Source organism: Astatotilapia calliptera, chromosome 17 (genome assembly GCF_964374335.1).
Source record: "Astatotilapia calliptera chromosome 17, fAstCal68.1, whole genome shotgun sequence".
In the NCBI taxonomy this organism is placed as follows: Eukaryota; Metazoa; Chordata; class Actinopteri; order Cichliformes; family Cichlidae; genus Astatotilapia; species Astatotilapia calliptera.
Genome location: NC_137438.1, coordinates 29,417,889 through 29,437,446, shown reverse-complemented (window position 1 = coordinate 29,437,446; position 19,558 = coordinate 29,417,889). Strand labels below are relative to the sequence as shown.

The 19,558-nt window shown below is 40.8% G+C and overlaps 1 protein-coding gene across 3 annotated transcripts in view; it reads right to left on the bottom strand.

Annotated features, from left to right (window-relative positions):
- Positions 1–3,619: 3,619 nt before the first annotated feature.
- The window catches only part of atp2b1a (ATPase plasma membrane Ca2+ transporting 1a), a 37,531-nt gene continuing 21,592 nt past the window's right edge, over positions 3,620–19,558 (bottom strand). Inside the window, exons 6-22 of one of the 3 annotated variants that reach the window (XM_026148142.2) lie at positions 19,009–19,170; positions 18,563–18,601; positions 16,429–16,584; positions 15,979–16,193; positions 15,446–15,688; positions 15,115–15,356; positions 14,231–14,468; positions 12,745–12,924; positions 12,572–12,659; positions 12,303–12,409; positions 11,905–12,096; positions 11,228–11,441; positions 10,931–11,142; positions 10,708–10,815; positions 8,924–9,112; positions 8,187–8,276; positions 3,620–4,378 (exon numbers count right to left, since the gene is read on the bottom strand). In XM_026148142.2, the coding sequence (XP_026003927.2) occupies positions 3,986–4,378; positions 8,187–8,276; positions 8,924–9,112; positions 10,708–10,815; positions 10,931–11,142; positions 11,228–11,441; positions 11,905–12,096; positions 12,303–12,409; positions 12,572–12,659; positions 12,745–12,924; positions 14,231–14,468; positions 15,115–15,356; positions 15,446–15,688; positions 15,979–16,193; positions 16,429–16,584; positions 18,563–18,601; positions 19,009–19,170 (3,068 nt within the window). In that variant the 3' untranslated portion in view covers positions 3,620–3,985. Of the gene's footprint in view, positions 4,379–8,095; positions 8,277–8,923; positions 9,113–10,707; positions 10,816–10,930; positions 11,143–11,227; positions 11,442–11,904; positions 12,097–12,302; positions 12,410–12,571; positions 12,660–12,744; positions 12,925–14,230; positions 14,469–15,114; positions 15,357–15,445; positions 15,689–15,978; positions 16,194–16,428; positions 16,585–18,562; positions 18,602–19,008; positions 19,171–19,558 lie in introns of all 3 variants that reach the window. The other 2 variants (XM_080291950.1, XM_080291949.1) reach the window with 2 other exon arrangements.

The window sequence follows — 19,558 nt, the reverse complement described above, 5'->3', positions numbered from 1 at the left end:
AGCCACACAGCTCTTACCAAGTTAAGCCAGAGTGACTTTTCAATTATGAACACTTGTAGTCTGAAAATCTGTCCAAAAACAAAACAAAGCAACGGAATTTATTTATTAAGACAATGGTGGCCAAGGCAAAGCATTCAATGGTCACTTTGTTAGGTACAGATGTTCAGTTGCTCATTAAAACAACCTTGTAGGATTTACAGATTGATGTGAAAAAGAGAAAATATCCAGTGAGTGGCAATTCACTAGCTGATAGGAAGGCAACAGCAAGTCAAATAATTACTTGTTAAACCAAAGTATGCAGAAGAGCATCTCTGAATGCCCAACATGTTGAACCTTGAAGTAGATGGGCTACAGCAGCAGATGACCACACCGGAAAAGCTTTGAATGATTTTGGCATAAACATGAAAGCATGGATCCACCCTGCCTTTCCAGTTCAGGCTTGTGGTGGTTGTGACGTAATGCTGCAGTGGACGTTTTATTGGCAAACTCCTCGCCTCTTTAGTATCAACTGAGCATCATTTAAGGGCACCTTAAACACCTTACCTGAGTAGTGTTGCCGGGCATGTCTATCCCTTTATGACCACAATGTTCCCATCTTCCGATGACTGATTGGAACAGGATAACACACCATGTCACAAAGCTTAAAATAATCTCAAACTGGTTTCTTGAACATGAAAATGAGTACACTGTACTGACATGGCCTCAACAATCACCACATCTCAGTGTAGCAGAGCACCTTTGGGATGTGCTGGAAGAGGAGATTGGAGTCATTGATGTGGAGCAACTTTGAGATGCTGTTATGTCATTATGGAGGAAATCTCAGAGGAAATTTCCTGCAGTTAAGTATTTAGGCAGCTCTAGAGGAAAAAAGGTGGTCCCAGTCAGTACTAGGAAGACATAACTGGTGAGGCGCAGAGTGTGTTTATTGCCAGTATTGGCCACTCTGACATTTGGCAATGGTGCAGGAATAAAAAATACAGTCTTATTATGAGGAAAATCAAGTAGATGAAAACCAGACCTTCTACAAAAGTGTTTTCCTTCCATCCTGTAGGGATGATGATTTTCAATACAGCGCAGTCCACATTTGAGAACTGCAAAACGGTGAAACACTGCATGATAAATGACAAACATGGCCCTGCAGTTAGGCTAAATACATTTTTTATTTTTAAAAACCATACACATTACTCGACAAGTTTCAAATGTAAATCCAATCACGATATCCATTTAAAATGCTCAAGATAAAACAGACATGAAGTACTTTTATTTCCAAATGTTAAAAGATAAAAAAATAATAATCCATAAAACAGATGGAAAAAAAAACATTCATTCCCATTACAGGAAGAAGCTACAGAACAAACTCCTCACATGGATTCCTCTCGCTTTTTTCCAATTTCTCACTCTCAATCCTAGCTGCTATTTTGTCGTCTGTAAAACAAGGAAAACAAACCATTTATGACTTTACATTTCCACCTTCCACTTCCCTGTCCGCGGCCCTTCAGGTGAAGCCGGCCAGACGGCTGCAGGAAAAATCTGCAGCCCGCTGCCCGAGTTTATCCCTTGTGTGTGGTTGGCAAGCACCATCCCAAACATTTAAGCGTGTTCTAAAATGCAAACTAAAGAGAGGCCTGTTCTCTTTCACATCATTTGCACCCTGAGATGAATCTTCCAGAACAAAAAAAATAAATAAATAAAAAAATCCCAAAACATTTTAGTGGCCAAAACCCCCGTTCCCCATAGAACACGATTGGTGTCAAATCATCCAAAATTTGTTAGGTACGATGAAAGGTATCATCAGCATTGCCATAAAAATACAAAGGTACAATTTTATTACGATTTGTATCAAAATTCTTTTTCCCCAAAGGAACGTTATGAAATAAGTACCCTGTGCAGATAGATACCAGTGTATGCCTCGGCTTTTATTCTTGAAAAATGCACAAATGTCGAATTCTTTAGCGCTTCCAGTACATCAGGTGTCAAAAATAGTTTTACAAACAAACCAAATGCAGCAACGTTTGTTATTAATAATGGTTTAAAGGAGTCTTCTGAATAGGGTGGTGGTTGTTGGTGGATTGAAATTTTTTAAAATGCCAACAATAGTCAGAGGAATAAAATTAATATTTACCTAAAGCGTAAAGAGAATGAAATATGAAAAATGGTTCACTTTGTTTTTGACCAAAGATGAAGATGTTTTTGCTATCTAAATACACAAGCTCTGAAGCAAAAAGGGGTTTTCCCCTCTCATTTAAATTAAATACTTTTTCTATGCCTGAGTAAACAAATGTCAGTATTCTACATTGGCGGGGAGTGGGAGGGGGGCTGAGAAAATTCAAAAATATAAATAAAATGCACCATTTAGGGGAAAAAAAGAAAGAAAAAGACCAGTGTCCGTATTTATCAAGCATCCAGAGGGAGGAAATCAGTCTCTGCTGTCCCCACATGTTAGATGGAGGATGACTTTGGTCCTGCTTTTAGCTGTGGAGGTCTTTTTTTTCTCTCCCCCATAAGGAGTCTCCTAAAGGCGATAAATGATGGGACCAAGATTGTCTAAATTATTACTGAAGCCAAGGCACACTGACGTTTAGCCTATGTGAAGGTCTTACTGAGAAATAGACACACTCGTTCAGTAGATAATACAGCGCTAGTTTGAACTGCAGCGGTCATAAAAAAAAAAAAAAAAAAAAAAGAGAACAAAAAAGTTGATTAAAGTCATTTTGGTGCTTTTGGCAGAACATGTTTTAGCGTTAACGCACCCACAAGGCCTTCGTCAAATTAATCTATGCTTGTGAGTGCAACATACCAGCTAAAAGAAGAGATTTTCATTTTATGGTTCCAAATCGGAAAGAAGAGCTCCTACTTTACGCTTAAGCGGCTTCATAAAGGACCTTGTATCTGACTCTGAGGTAAGACTTTGTTTCCTCCTCCCAGCTTTCGGCAAGATAAATAAGAGCCTGGGATTATTTTCTAAACTCCCTTTAAATAACTGAACCTTTCAACATGTGGAAATTCCTGAACACAACATAATGACTGAAAAAGAGAATCCAGAACTCCAGAAGGTTTTGTGCACATGAAAACTAGCGAAGAAATGGAAGAAGTTAAATATTTATAGCGATGTTAGTGGACTAGAGGCCTTAATTATCTTTCCCGTCCCGTCTCCTGTGAAAACACCTCGTCAGATGGACCTCTTTTTTTCTATACAAGCCTTAGTGTTTATCGGTTTGGCTAGAAGGTTCTATATTTATCTACAAATATATAACAAATAAAACTTGCAGGCAAAAATAGTTAAGTTTCAATAGAAACACCCCTTTTTTTTCCTGAAAATACAGCAGTATCTGAAATAATCCTCTCATTCGTTTCTTAATCTGTCCCAGTTTTCTGCATCATACATCAGGAAGCTCTTTGCCTACAAACAGAAAAAAAGTATCTACAAACTTTGTAAACAGACCTGCTTTTTTTCCCTCCAAAAACATAAATAACTCAAAATATTAACAGCCGATGGAGCAGAAATAAGTTTCAAAATGAGCAAGGGCCAAAGAGATAAATATACAACACCATTCAGATAAAAGAGAAGCTAAAGGTTCGTTCATAACTCTTACAGACGATCTTCAAGCCAGGAGGAGCACCTCCCTTTCTCAATTAAAATATAATATAATAATAAAAACAGGTCACTTTCAATCTTAGTTTATAGTCACCCCTTGTTACCGAGAAAAACAAGTGTTACCAAGGAGGGAGGGGTGAAGACAGAGTCCTTGTGTTGCAGTGGGATAATAATAACCAAAAATAAAAGAAGACCAAAGAATCCACACCAAGCTGTACATTCCTCTGAATGTTTGCTGTTCTTTAAGTCCAACCCAAGCCAAGCTCACACAAGACGCCGCTCTCCGTCTAACCCTTCGTCTCGACGCTCCTAGTGTCCGTTCGATTTGTCTGAGTTGAGCTCCTTGGTGGCGGGTAGAAAAGAGGTGGTGACGTGTGGAGCTGGGTCAGATCAAAGCGAGGTCTCCAGGCTGTGTAGTGGGCTCCCTGGGGCTGAGGGGGTTCCTGACTTGAGGCCCTCGGGGAGGAGGTGGTTACTGCTCTCCACAGCGTTATTGTTCTGGTTCGGGGAAGGAGAGACTGGCGTGGTGGGGGCAACGGTGGTGGCAGGCGAAGGTGTGGGTGAGGGCGGTGTGGGGGTAGGGTTGCGCGGGCTGGCCGAATTGCGCTTGGTGGGAGCATCGTCCTCCGCGTCTGTGTCATCAATGAGGGGGATATGGGGCTCAGAGTCCTCTATCCGAAATTCGGGGTGGGTCATAAAGTTGTGGATGGATGATCGCGACTCTGGCTTCTCCAACCCCTCATAGAGGGAGATGGAGCTGCGGAATGCCTTCACCACTCGGATCTGGAGGGAAGGAGAAGGGACAGGGAGCAGGAAAGGTGTATTTAGTCACATTCGGTAATGATAAGAGTGCGCCGCTCTATTTTAAAACCTGGAAAACACCACAGATAAAAACCACGGATTTAGGTTTTACTGGGCCAGAATAGGTGAGTTTTTAGGTGCTTCAAAACCAGAAATCTGTGAGGGGGGGAGGGGGACGGACTCCCAGAGAAACGTGCAGGTGTGCTGTTATTTCTAGTAGTAAAGTTTTATACTAATCTGGTGATGAATAGTTGTCTCCAACCATCATCTACGGTTCTAGTTGTATTTTAATGTATAAACAGGAGCAGCCCATATTCTTTCATTTCTGTCTCTCAGTGAATATAAAAATACCCAAAGACTAAAAATGAAAATGTATACTAAATAAAAATCTAAGTGAACACTAAAGATTAATATCGCCAATAGAAAAAAAATGGTCTCAACTTTCTACGCTGCAAGAAAAGTGGGGGTTTTAATGTAAGCAGCACTGTGAATTGCTGCAGAAGTGCAGATTAATGACAGTTTATAGGAAAATCTTCCAGGTGGTGTACTGTATCCAAGTGCAATTTGGATTGTTGTTCACCCTCTAGAAGCCCAGGAGGGACAGTGACATGTAAACAGCAATGCTGTAAGCTATACAACTCACCGCTCCAGAACTTAGACCTGTTATTATTGGTATTGCAGACATTTCAATTTGAAGCGTTCCAGAGATATTGCTTTAAATCCCAAAGACAGATGTATGCACAGACTGTACATAAGGAGTACTGTTTCAGAGTTTCCATCAGGAAAGTTGTTATATCCGGTGGCTGCTGTGGCCTGTGTGGGTGCCTGTGTTTAATGTTGCACTCCACTATCCTCCTGCTACAATGCTAATTGCCTGGTGACTCAGAACCCTTGAGTCCCATATGTGCAGCACTGCACAAAGGAGGAAAGATAAGGGAACCCAGGGAATACATTTCCCACTTCCAGCAACATGTATTGTGTAAATACTGTGTGTACGTCTGTATGCACTTTATACACACACACACACACACACACACACACTTATTGACCATAGTAGCTGTACCATAGTAAAAGGTACAATGGAATTAAGCTAATGAATTAGGACAGCTGTATGCACTTGATGGGAGCTGCATTTTGGAGCTTTGTTTGGGATCAAATCTTGTTTTGGGAAGTCAGAAGTAAGGAAAGGAGGAGTGGGTGAAGTAGCACGGTATAAGCTAAACAACCCAGCTACATCAGCACCATCTATAGACTGTGTGGATGCATTGCACAGATCAGATGCCTGTTAATTGGTGCTAATAAATTCCACTCACATAAAGACTTTTTTGAGATAACTGCACAAACGCAGATTTTGGTGTCAGCGAAGCCAATAACTTTGATATTGTCTGGGTAATGCATAAAGTCCACTCAAACCAGCCTAACAATAGTAAACAGCCTCGTACAGTTACTGTGACAGGGAGAACAGTTCAAATCTGATCTGGTCTTTGTACCAGCTTATTAACATGTTTATTTCTTCCCTAAAATTGGGGATTGTTCATAAACTATGTGCTTTTTTGAGCCAGCCTCCAAGCTGCCATATGAAGTACTGCATTTGCATTTTGCAATTGCACAGTAATTTCATCTTTATGCCGTATTTGGTACAGAAGGAGCGAATGAAAATATAACGCTTCAAGCCATCACTGTTCCATAAAAGGCTTTCAATTGCAATCTGATGGGCTGGACTGATCAGATGTGCGAAGTGTGCAAATCGAATGCTGGTTGAATATTAAAGACTTTCTGAGAGACAGAAAACCTAAATCTGTTGGAGACAAAACCTGAAGCTAGTCTTAAGAGTAATTAAAAAGCAACTTCAGGAAATCGGTCAATATCTCAGGGAGAGTACAAACCAGTGTCAAACTTGATGCAATGTGTTTTTTGTATTAGTATTTCACAAAACACTTAGTAGAGTCCTGTGTCTGATTAATTAAAATGCAAAAGGGAACCAAAAATAAATAAATAAATGAAATGAGGGGAATGGCGTTCTTTCTACAAGAACACACCAAAAGAGAAAATAAGGGATAGAAGCTGGACACAAGAAATTACTGTTGTTGGGCATGCTGATCAAAAAGTAAGGACAGCTGGAGAAAAGGACAGATGGAGACAAAGAGAGTGAGAAAAGAAAGGAGTGGAAGAGAGACAGAAAGAGAGAGTGAGACAAAGTAAAGACTGAGGGTGAGAGGCAGAAAGAGGAGAGAGACAGAAAGACAAAAAGAGGGGTGGTCAGTTATAGCTTATGCTTGTGGAGTTAAAAAAAAAAAAAAAAAAAAAATGAAAAGAAAGAAAGCTGCAGCAGCCAAGCATGTCTACAAGCTGGTATACATGTCAAAAACAGCACAAAGAGAGAGAACTCACAAACGAGACCAGAGACTTTGAACCCATGCAGAGCGCGGTGCTACCTTGTGTTCAATGGTAGTAAACCTTTGAGTATAGCCCATGACACATTTCACAGAATCTAAAGAAGAATACGTGGGGAGTCAGTGGTATTCATTGTTTTTAGGTCATTTTGGCAGCAACCTGCCCTTTGGACACATTTTGCCAACAAACAAGCTTTCACACACAGAAAATTGTCCAAATATTTAAGGAAACCTGAAAGGAAAATATTAGGTTAATAATGAAGAATCCATGCCCACAAGCACCCATAAGTGTCAGGTCCAGAGATCTGAAGAAGTCGCACCTAAAAATAGAACTAAATGTTGCTGCAGCACTGCACGATTTGTCAATATTGCAGAGGCAAAAACAACATCGGCTCTGCTGTTGATGTGCCTGAGAAAAATCCCACAAGTTTACATTCAAGAGCACAGTCATTTATTCCATTTTACTCTTTTTGTGACATCTGTAAAACATTTAAAATTCCCTGCTCGTCAGGTGGTCTGTCTTTAAACTCTGAAAGAGAAAAACAAAAAGTGTCACTGTCAGCAGGCACAGGGTCGAAAGGAAGGAGTTTGGAAACACCACCATCAAATGACCAAATCCAGTCTCGGCACAGTGACCTTCCTATGTGAGCGGATGAATAGCGTGATGTTAAAAGGCAGTGCATCCAAAGACACCAGTAAATTACAGCTTATTACCACTTGATGCTATTGCGGCAAACCATTTCTTCTGGAAAAGCCAAGGTCTTATTTTCACCACTGACATTCAGTTCGTGTCTACTCTTTTAGACCGTGATCATGGGCATATACTCAAAACATTTACCTAGCTAGGGACTAGAGAGCTGCGACAAAGACCCATGAGTGCTACAGAGGCACAAGGCAGACTGAGGCAGCTGCAGACAAACCTGGAGACTGTCAGCTCAGAATATAACTTGTTTTTTGTTTTGTTTTTTTAAAAATCATAGTAAATACACATCACCCCCCCGAAATAACAGTAAACCTTGTTCATTTCTGAGACCAAAGCAGAAGCAGAACAGAAAACATGATGACACAGAGATAACACCTCGACAGTAGAAGCGACCTGGTTACAAGGTACATATATATAGAGCAGTGTTATCGAAGCAATATGGAAGATGTGGTTTTGAGGTCTTTTTTAAAGAATACAGGGGAGAACATTAGGAGAAGCATGAGAGAGGAAAAGTGTCAACGTTAGGTGAGAAGAAGAGTGGAGAAGGAAGATGTTAGAAGAAGAAATAAAAGTCTCATGCACTAGAGGAGAACACGCACTCACACCCCACAGTGGCAGAAGCGGTGTTGGCGGCAGTGGCAGAAGTGGTAGTAGTAGAAAAGGCTACATGTGTAGGGCTAGAAACATTGGTTACATCGTGCTGTTGTTGGCTGGAGTTGGAGGCCTGCCGCCTTAGAGCCCCCTGAAAGGAAGTTCCACTCTGGAACGCACTCACTACATCCATCTGCAAAGAATCAGACAGCGTGACAGGAGAAAAAGCCCAGAGGAAATAAAAACACAACACAGCCAGAGGAGAGAGAGAAAAGAGAGAAAAATAAAGAAAAGGCACCAGTAACCATAAGAAAAAAATGGCACTTTGAAATTGGATTTAGACATTATAATTAAAAGAGAGAGGAAAAAGGGGGACGGTTGGGTTTAAAGGCACTGATCGGAGGGAGCTCTTACTCCAAAAATCTGACCTCACTTTCACTCTTTTCTCTGCAGATTCCTTCCATACTTCCAGCTATAGCCATGCCAATACTCTTTAAACATTCAGCTGTTCTATCGTGCTGTCCATCCAATCCAATTCACTTGCTTCTCATCAGTACCTTCAAACTAGATTTAGCAGATAGAGTCAGACTGAGTCAAATAAAAAACAAAAACATAGGCAGAGGACCCTGCTTTAGCTCAGAAGCAGAACAGAAAAATTAGAGAAAGGCTTTTTTTTTTTTTTTAAGGGCACAAGCCATTCTTTAGGAATGCCAAGAGAAAGAACAAAATAGATTTTAAGCTGGAAGAGCAGTAGAGAGTTAAAGGGTTTATGGCTTTTGATTCCCTTGGTGTTGGGGTGTGGTGGTGAGTGCTGCACGTGAAACTGCTGAGACTTGTCACCTGAGTTTGGATGCGATTGAGGCCTCGGAACCACAAGATCTGGCCTCGACGAAGCTCCCGTTCAGCATGGTCGATCTCATCCATGTCCTCCAGCTCCTCCAACTCTTCGTCTGGGATCTCCTCTTTTTGGGTGCCATGGCCTGCTGTTTTCAAGAATTTTAAGCGGCTGGTGGGTATTGAAGAGATAACCTGGAAGACAATGAGGATACAAGTGAGCAACCGTGACTCCTGATGAAGTTTTAGCCCCCCGTGCAGTTTAATCATGGCTTGTTCTGCCGTGATTAAGTTCATCGCCGACATTAAGCGGACAGTGACCATGAAAATTTGATGGCCAGTTCAATAACATGCGGTTTGCTCTTGGGCTCCAAGCCCCTCCCACTGCTGATGAACAGGAGGATCCTTGCACATGATCACATGCAGATGCTGTTCAGTCAATTTAACAAGAAGGCAAAAACTTTACTCCTCAAGCACTAGCCACAAAGATCACAAAGTGGAATGCAGATGAGTCAGACACATGTCTGGTGATTTTAAATCACACAATGTCATAATTAGAAGTTATCAGATAACACCCCCCCCCCAAAAAAAACCCCAAACCAAACAACAACAACAAAAAAACAAAACAAAAACAAAACCCCCGACATTGCTCTGGACATTAACCATTGCTCTGGTCTGTGGGAATACAATCCACTACGAGGGTTCCACACTGTTTGGCTAATATACAAAACACACAAATCCATCTGGTGTAAAAATGGATCCATCCAGTATGGCAACCCCTTATTAAAAAGACAGCAGCCAAAACAAGCTTACGGTAATGTTACCCATATTAACTGTAACTGTACAGCCTGGTAACACTAAGGGTTTCTCCTAAATATGTATTTTCAAAAATATGTAATTCTCTGAGTCTTCAGCTTTTAAGATACTGAGGGTGCATAAGAATCTACCGATGTGCCAAAAGATCCCAGTCGACTGTGTCACGCGGCCTAGAATTGAAGACTGCTGAACTCCATGCACCAACAGGTGTGTGAACACATGTTGTCAGCGTCTATTTAGGGGACCGACCGGCCTTTAAGGAAAAGAACAGAGCAATCGCTGCTTTGGAACCAACAATCTTGGTACTTATTCAATTCAGTTCCTCAACTCTCAGCTATGTGCTTTTATAGGACTTGGTGTAGTCCCATTTATGTAAAGCTGGTGACGCCAGCTGGCAAAACTGATATTAATATAAGTGCTGATCAGGATAGATGTGAAACAGAACAACATTAAACATTCGTTATGAACCTCCAGTCATTACTATAAACTGCAGTGAGCGATCTCACCCTTCAATCCTTAGAAAAAAAACAAACTATATTTTTCAACTCATGTATAAAAGGTAAAGAACTCAAAAAGTATAATATTTAAATTTTAAAACATGTACCATTGAACTACTAATATTTTACTACATTTAAATAACTTTTCAAAATTGAAACAACTGCAAAAGAAATAACTTTAATAATCCCCTTAAAGGTCAAATTAAAATAATAAAACTGAATAACTTTGATGACCACATGTGTTTGTGGTAGCTACCCCCCCCCCCCAAAAAAAAAAAAAAAAAAAAAAATCAATCAATCAATCAATCAATCAACTACTAATTACTAATCTCTTCACAGCAGCGGGACATAATGTACTGTTACACGTCTCTGACAACACCCTGTACCAACTAGATTAGAGCTGACACATGGGGGCAGTGTAATACCGCATTTCTGTACCTTGCCAACAAAAGGTAAAGCTCAGCTGTACTTTCATACCTGTCCCCACAGAAGAGAGCCGAAACCTAAGAAAGTACACCACAGCCACTGGTCAGTCGTCAGAGCCACGCAGCTGAATGGCTTCCCTCCAAACTGCACAATAACAATCTATGAAAAAAATAAAATAAAAAAAGGAGCAAGAGAGGGAGACTTAATCAAAGTGTAAAACCTCAGATTTCACCTGTGCAGACTGATGCTTCAGATAAGTCTTAGTCTACTGTACCTGAATAATAAAGGTACCCAAGACAATACTACAGAAGATTGGGTTGTTGAAGATGCCTTCAAAGACATTCCTTTCACCGTGGATCTTACGGGCATTGATCTCATTGAAAAGCTGCATCATTACAAAGGTATTGAAGACAATGGTGTAGTGTTCTGAGGGTGGGGCATGGAGGGGTGCATTCCTGCCACTGTCAATGTCCAACAATTTCTCTCCTACAGAGGGGGGAAAAAAAAATATCCCAGTCAAGAAAAAGAAAATCTTGGATAACAGTGCAGGGTACAGACACAAAACCCTTACCAGCAAAGAGCAATGTAAAAATGATGACTAGCTGATAAACTCCATGACCCAGGATGTTCTTCATCATGGTGCGGGAGATAAGAGGTTTGTTGCGGCCGTATGGCTTCCTTAGCAGCAGGGCTTCTGTAGGGGGCTCTGTGGCCAGAGCTAGTGAAGCAAAAGTGTCCATGATCAAGTTGACCCACAACATCTGTACAGCTTTCAGTGGAGAGTCCTAGTGCAAGAGAGCGAGTCGCCAAATCAGGTTATGGAAATTCAGATCATCTATTAAACACATTTCGATCCCCACGAGCCAAATTACACGTTTATGAGCTGGAGCAGTGGCTGCACTGAGGAGTACATATTTTGTTATGAGGTGTAAGATTGATGGCAGGTAGGAAACAAACAAATCTTTTTCGTAATGAACGAAGACATGAGAGCCAGGTAAGCTGCTCTTGGATACTGTTGCATTTCCACAAGGACAAATTTCCAAATTTCCAAACATTATACATAAAAGCCTTTATTTCTCCTCAGTTTATTGCTGGATCTTCATTCCCTCTGCTTCAGCTCTTTCAATGTGTTGCCCGTGGTACCAAGTTAATTTCCATTCAGAGCATAACAGTGAAATAACTCTTCAGACACGCAATAAAGAAAAAAAAATCAAAAACAAAATAACCCTACAATATCTAGGTGCTAACCTGTGTGATGCATGCTCCTGTAAATGCTACAATGACAGCCACCACATTGACCGTTAGCTGAAACTGAAGGAACTTGGAGATGCTGTCATAGACGTTTCGACCCCACATGACAGCTTTAACGATGCTGGAAAAGTTGTCATCAGTCAGAATGATGTCAGATGCCTCCTTGGCAACATCTGTCCCAGCAATGCCCTGGAGACAACAAGATGATCATTAAGAATCTGTTCCAGCTATCCACCAAATATTTAACAAGATGATTAAGTGGCCTAAATTCTGACTTCTTTCTAGTTGACTGCCAGAGTTACCATGGGATACTGAGCAAGATGTTGATGTTAAGAATGACCCAATTTATATTTATGATTAAACCTTATTTAAGAAATTATACACAAGTAACTTACCATGGCGAAACCAACATCTGCTTTTTTCAAGGCAGGACCATCATTCGTACCATCTCCTGTCACTGCTACTACTTGTCTCTGTTCTACCACTGTGCTATCAATAATACCTAGAACAGAAAAATGTCAAACTTTAAAATAAAACCGTTACAGCCTAAAAAAAAGAAAAGGAAAAAAAGAAAAGAAAAAAAGGCTAGCAGCAAAAGAAGAAAACAAACAAACACATTAGTTCACTTTTTCCATTTTTACCCATGTCAGAGAAACATAACTACCTTTGACTAAGGTGTGTTTGTCTGTGGGGGAAGAGCGAGCCAATACTCGAAGTTTGGGCCAGATCTTGTCAATGCGTTCTTGTTCAATCTAGAAACATGAGACAAAACCCTAATAGAATCCAAACAGCACATCTGCAACAGTCTCTGAGGTACACTATTTTGCTGTGGCCCACCTCTCCCTTTTCATTGCGTATCCTGCGATTGAACTCTTTTCCCTCCACGCAGAGGAAGTCATCTCCAGGCTGTAGGATGCCACACTTGGTGGCGATGGCTCGAGCTGTGTTGATGTTGTCCCCAGTCACCATCCGCACGGTGATGCCAGCACGCTGGCATTTCCTGATAGCATCTGGAACCTGAAGGGAAGCACAAAAGCACAGGAAAAAGAAAAAAGAAATATCACTAGGGATCATCAATCTAAGTGTTCAACTACATACACACACACACACACACACACACACACACACACACACACACACACACACACACACACACACACTTGTAGGAAAGGATGAGATTTGGAAATAATGGGCCCCTTCGTTAAAAAAAATATGAACCAAGCCCAGCACACCTGTCCAGTACATAAAATGGCAGAAAGCCAACTAAATGAGCGACAGTGAAGCATCTAGCAAGAAAATGACCTAACTTTTTCAGGCAAGGATTATACTCCCTCACCAACGCCCACAAACAGTTGCAAACACCACAGAAGCATAGTTGTGCTTTCTTGTCTACTTGTAGGATGCAATGTACAGATGGCGCCTTTGAGGTGTAGAAGTTGCCTGGATACGTTTGCATGCAAACTAGAGAATACTCTGACATCTGCACAGAGTCTCAGGTACACCCTGATGACAAACATTTATGTCACTCAGATCCTAGAAAACCCTTGTGTACATACAGATATGGAAATTATAAAATTGATATAACAAATGGGTCCTCCTGGAGTAAGCGCTCCCTTTAAAGAAATAATTTTTTTTGCTTTGCTTAAAAAGTGTGTGTGCCCAACAGTCCAGTAGATGAATAAAGCTGACAACTGACAAATAAAGCTCTTTTACATGTGCTTGTTAAATGCTCAAAAAACTTAAACCAACAGCTTGAATCACTTTATTTTTGGAAACTAGATTCACCTCAGCTAGTATAGACTGCTAAATTAGGTCTATTGTTTTTACTGTTTACATTCACCCATCATTTATTTTGTGTTGCTTCCAAACCACCTGAAATGGAGTCATTGATGTGGCTGAGTTTAGTTAAAATGGTTGGTCCACAAATTGAGTGCAAACTCTGCAAACAGCAGTTTCCATAGAACTGTCAGCCAACTAGAATTGACGTATTCTAATGTTTGATCTAATTATGGTTTCTTAATGATAGACACATCATAGTGTCACCAATTCCAGCAATCTGCCAGTATCAGCAGTGTGGCCGTTTCTCCTTCATACACGTTTGGACAACAATCATTCTAAATACTTCTTTTTGAGTGCAACTTTGCAACTAGTGAAGTTGTTCAATGTGCCACATCAAGCAATGGGTTCTGACTCAAAGCCAAAAGACGGCCCTTCAAATGAAGTGCAGATAAATACTCTACCTTTGTAGACAGCTTCCTTACTAGCAATCAAACAAGTGAAACTGTTTGTGCATAAACTCACTAACATTAGTGTAGCCACTAACCTCTGGTCTAACAGGATCTTCAATGCCAACCACACAGACGCAGGTTAGTCCACTGAGGATATCATTTTCATTGTCCCAGTCAGGCTCCCCATCAGAAGCAGGAAAATCTCTGTATCCAAGGCAGATTGTTCTCAAGCCCTCTGAGGCCATGGGCTCGATCACTTTCTTAACCAAGTCATCTCTGTCCCGTGGGCGGAACACCTTTGGCTCACCATTAGCTGTCAAGATTTTATAGCACCTGAAATGTGTAAAGACGACACATTAAATCATAAATGTAAAGGAAAAGAAAGAAAAAGAACGTGTAGGAGGGCGAAACATCCAAAGATGAAAGCCATTAATGGCTTGGAGTTAAGAAACATGGATAAAGACAGAGATAGGTACAGACGCATAAATGTAAAAAATGCCATTTAGACTTAATAAAAGGGTAAGAGAAGAGGAGAAGACAAAGCATTTGAATGGTGAGCTGCAGCAGTAAGAAGTCACACTAAGCCCTCTATGGGTTAAAAAGAAGCCTGCTTGGTTAAGAGGCTTACAGAGCTGTTACCGGCTCATTTTCTCAGTGCCTGTTTTTAAGTCACAACGTAAGGGGCTTGGGTGGGATGCACTTGAACTTCTTAGCTGCTTAAGCCATTACACATATCATTTACAGCAAAGTCTGGCCAGCCGAATGAGTACAAAAAAAAAAAGAGCTATGGAACAACCTTTCATTTAGCTGATCAGACATCCATGATTTCATGCTTCTTCAGTAAAGAAATCATAGAGGAATTATTATCTAAGAGGATAATATTAAACCATACAATCCCCCAGCCAAAAAAACAACAACAAAACAAATCATAGAAAAGCAGAACATGTGAACGAACATGAAAAGTGAAAATGTCTCTTACTTTTTTAGGAGAATTTCTGAGGCTCCTTTGCTGAACATACGGTAGCTGCCGTCAGCCATCTTTAACACAGTGCTCATAGACTTGCGAACTGAGTTGAAGGTGTAGACCTTGTAGAGTTTCTCTTCAGGAATCTCGTTGCGGATAGCCTGGTAGTCGCGTTTTAACTCAGTAGAAAAGCCGAGCAAGGCACATTCGGTCTTGTTACCCACCTGTCGTGGCAGACCCCCTTCTTTCTCTGGAGGCTAAAAGAAAAAAAAAAAGAAAAATGTGAAGACAAAGTTAATGTGCTACACAGTCAATTTTAGAGGTACGCTGCTTTTTACAAGCATACCATGATTTTAGTAGTGTAGGCGCAGTTGACTGCAATGCCCAGAATCAGGATGTCTAAAGTGGAGGAGGGGATGTTCTCTGGTTCAGGGACCTTCTTGTAGTGCTTTTCAGCGATGTAGGCCTGCACCACAGTCATGCGATTCATGGTGAGTGTACCAGTCTTGTCAGAACAGATGGCAGTAGCATTTCCCATAGTCTCACAGGCATCCAAGTGACGCACCAGATTGTTATCCTTCATCATTTTCTGTAGGAAGATAAAAAAAATAAAGTCTGACAACACTGAAAGCTATATTTTCTATAATGAAAACATTTTATTTTTGTTTCATGAAATAAATGTGGTGAGATTTTACAACTGAATGACTAACTCCTTGATTAACTAAAGCCCTATGTTGGCTAAATAATACCCTAAAGCCAAGTAATGATCCCCTTTCCTCAAGTTGTTAACCAGATTTTAGCAGCTTAATCTTCTAGTTTTAATAGGCTAAAGTGTAAGGTGGTTAGTTCGTGCACAGGTCACTTGGCTAGGAGTCTCACCTTAACAGAATACGCTAAGGAGATTGTTACAGCAAGTGGCAGGCCTTCGGGAACAGCGACCACAAGAACAGTGACACCAATGATGAAGAACTTCACAAAAAATTGAATGTAAACAGGTGTGCACTCCTTAACCCAGGATAGATTCTGGATCCAGAAGGTATCCACTACAAACAGCACCACCAGGATGATAACAGTGATGGCTGACATAACCAAACCTAGAGGCAAAACATGAGAGAAAAGAAAGATGTTAAGTTATATTCCTATCAGGACACATTTAGCAGTATGTTGCTTATAGTGGGTGTAATTGTGATTATACAATATAAACAGTTGGAGACGTACAACCCAAAAAAAGTTGGAGTGAACACAAGGGCATGAGAGTACAAGCACATAAAATGTTTTACAATCTACAGCACTCAGCTGTGCCAGAAAGAGTGATTTTGACTGACTCACCTGCTTTTCCAATCTGTACTGCTAGTTTGGTCAGTTTTCCCTGGAGAACAGACTTCTCTTTCTTTGGCAGGTTGGCTTTCTTCTTCTCCTCTGCATCTGCTCCTTCGTCACTGTTCAGAGGCTGCATTTCCATTGCAGCACCATCCTGGGCTTTAGCTGCAGCAGAGAAAACAAGACAAGGTTGTTAAAAAGGGCCTGGCTATTCCAAATCTGCACTGGCCATTACTGGTGCTGAGTGTTTTAAATAATTATATAAAGGAATACTGTGTTAAATTCATTTAAGAAAGACTCTAGGATTTATGGAAAAAGCAACGACTGAAATGAAAGTATGCTGATTTGTCAGTTATGATTTGTCAGTTATGAACACAGAGTATTCATTCACGATCAGGTGCCACGTCAAGCCTACATTTGAATATTTGCTTCCAATTTGCAAGACCAGAAATAAAAACTGCATTCTACAGCTGTGGGTGAATAAGGTTGATACAGGTCAAATAAACGTATTCATCTCTCTGGTAATATTAGAAAACTCGAGAACAGTTTTTATATTTCGTGTCTATAGCATATAATCTAGCTCAACAACAGGCCTGGACTAGATTTCCTCTGCCCCTCATAAAATATCTGTTTATCTGACTTTACAGGTAACAAGTCAGAACAAGTTGATTGAAACGGGATCACAAAAATTGCTGTATGATGAGAATATTTAGAATATGTAGAGCACTGTATCACAAGTTAACTGATTAAATAAAATCACTCAAAATTATAGCATGCTTTGTTGCTTCCCTGTTATCCCAGGAACTGTGGAAATGTCACTGTAATTATGTTTGTCAGCTGACGGCACAGAAGTTAGTTGAAAGATTTTGAATTATTTACCATACTTCCGCCAAGAGGTTTAAAGAACAGGTTACCTAGCTAGTGACAGATCTATTTGAGGCATCTCCTACTCTTCCTCCTTCTGCAGGTAAATTCCCATAAACCTCTCTTCTCAATCTCCCTCAGGGCCACTTTCTGTTCCTGCAGAACTAATGGGAATACCATACCCACATCTAACTAGGTAACCTTGGACACACAAAGCCTCTAATGCCAAAAGGAGGAGAAGAGGCAGCTGGCAGGCCAGCAGGGGCTGGTCTCTGTCATGTCACGCACCATGATAAAATCATTAGCTTTCCTGGGCACTGACGCTATGGCACTTCCTGCAGGACAACTGAAATATTCTCTTAACATTTTGAAGTCTTAAACAAAGTACACAATTCTTTTAAAGCATGGGGAGCCCTTGTCCAATTTGGGGATACTAAAGGCTCTATTTATGGTACAATGGTATGGACAATAGCACGGTATTGTGTGCGAATGCATGCAGCAGGAAGCAAGAGCACTGGGCTACTGCAGCTGCTGTGGACTGTGGCTTGCTCTGCACTTACATGGTCGGTGTAATCTCAGTCTAAAGGATTACTGCTGATTCCTGGCAGGCAGAGGGAATCTGTGCACAAGGGACCAGCGCCAGGGTTGTGGTCACAGACCCAAGCACTACTGATCATAGTGTCCCAGCAGAACAAGGCTGGCTCGCTGGCTGAGTTACCACTAAAGAGTCTCATTATCATTGTTATCGGTCTGAAATTGCACCAGTGCAAGTCTCAGAGTTTGACTCTGAATAGTTCAGTCTGGGACATCAATAGAAATTAAAATTGAGGGGGGCCTGAGGGAGAGTCAGAGAGAGATGGGTGGGAAAGCAGATGTTCTGGCCCCAGAATTGTTGCATGGCTTTAATCTCCTCATCACTAATCGCTATAACTGGATTCAGTAGCACCTGCTGCTCGAAGTGCAATGTGCCAGGGAAGGACGAGAAAAGAAGAGAGAGAGACAGACAGGAGGACCAGACAGTACAATGGAGAGCCAAGAACAGCCCGTACTAAGTATATGCTGACATAGGGTCATGCAAAAATATGTAATTCCTCATTACTTGCATGAAATTATGGTGGCCAATTATTAACAGACTGGGGCTGTAACCTACCCTCAGGACTGTTAAATGGGGAGGGACCCACTGATGAAGCTAAAGGCTAATACCTAAATGTAGGCACTAAGCTGTATGGCAATTACATGTGGTTAAGCATGTCAGTCTGTGTGTGGGCAAGTTACTCACCTTTCTTTCGATTTTCTACAGAACCATCCTGCTTCTTATCTGTAGAAGAATGCAACACAGAGTTAGGAACATAAGGATTTTTAAGGATTAAATAAACTAATTAATCGTATAAGAAAATACTGATAAATGTCTCTTTATACAGTAATTAGACCAATCATTCTTCAAATTACTGATTTAAATGAGGAGAACTCTACCATCATACATAAGATGAGCTACAAATAGCCGATTCGGTTGGCAGAAAATAAGTCGTCTACTGTGACCCTCTGACAACTTCTAAAAGTTGTTTTATATAAACAAAGGTCAAACCAGTGCTTTTTGCATTCATATAAACCCTGCTATAACTACATTTTTCTGCAGATTATAAAACTAATGGTAAAGACAATGCTCTTTGTGTGTCTGTGTTTGTGCTGAGTTTATAAGGGCAACAAGCAGAGAAGCATACTGACTTTTTTTCTGTTTCTTCTTCTCTTCCTTCTCCTTTTTCTTTTCCTCTTCGTCGTCATCATCATCTTCCCCGCCTCCGAGTAAAGTGAAGATAATTCCAGTTTGAGAGTTGACACCCACAGCAGTGACCAACATTTTCCCTGAGCCTTCCATTACATGGGTGCCTTTGAACAGAAGAAGGAAAACAAAGTGTCAGTAAATGACATCGGGAAACAGTACCTAGGATAAATGCCCTGGTCTTTGTTTCCATATGACTTCTTTCAGGTTTCTGTTTAGACAATGGTGGCAGCTTTGTCCCTGCCGATCTTTATTTGTTCCTTTGAATGTTTCATTTTGGTTCAGTGAAAATTTTACGCTAGATTCCTTTGTTGAGAAGGTGGTTTAGCCAGGCTTTCAAGCAGTATGATGATATACACACGAGAAACTAAATGCAGGTTTTCAATTGCAGGCAATAAATACAAATGAATAGTGCACTTGAAAGTACAGAAAGAATAAGTCACTACTGCAGATACACTCCAAACCTTTAATCAACAGCCTTTAATCAAAAGCCAA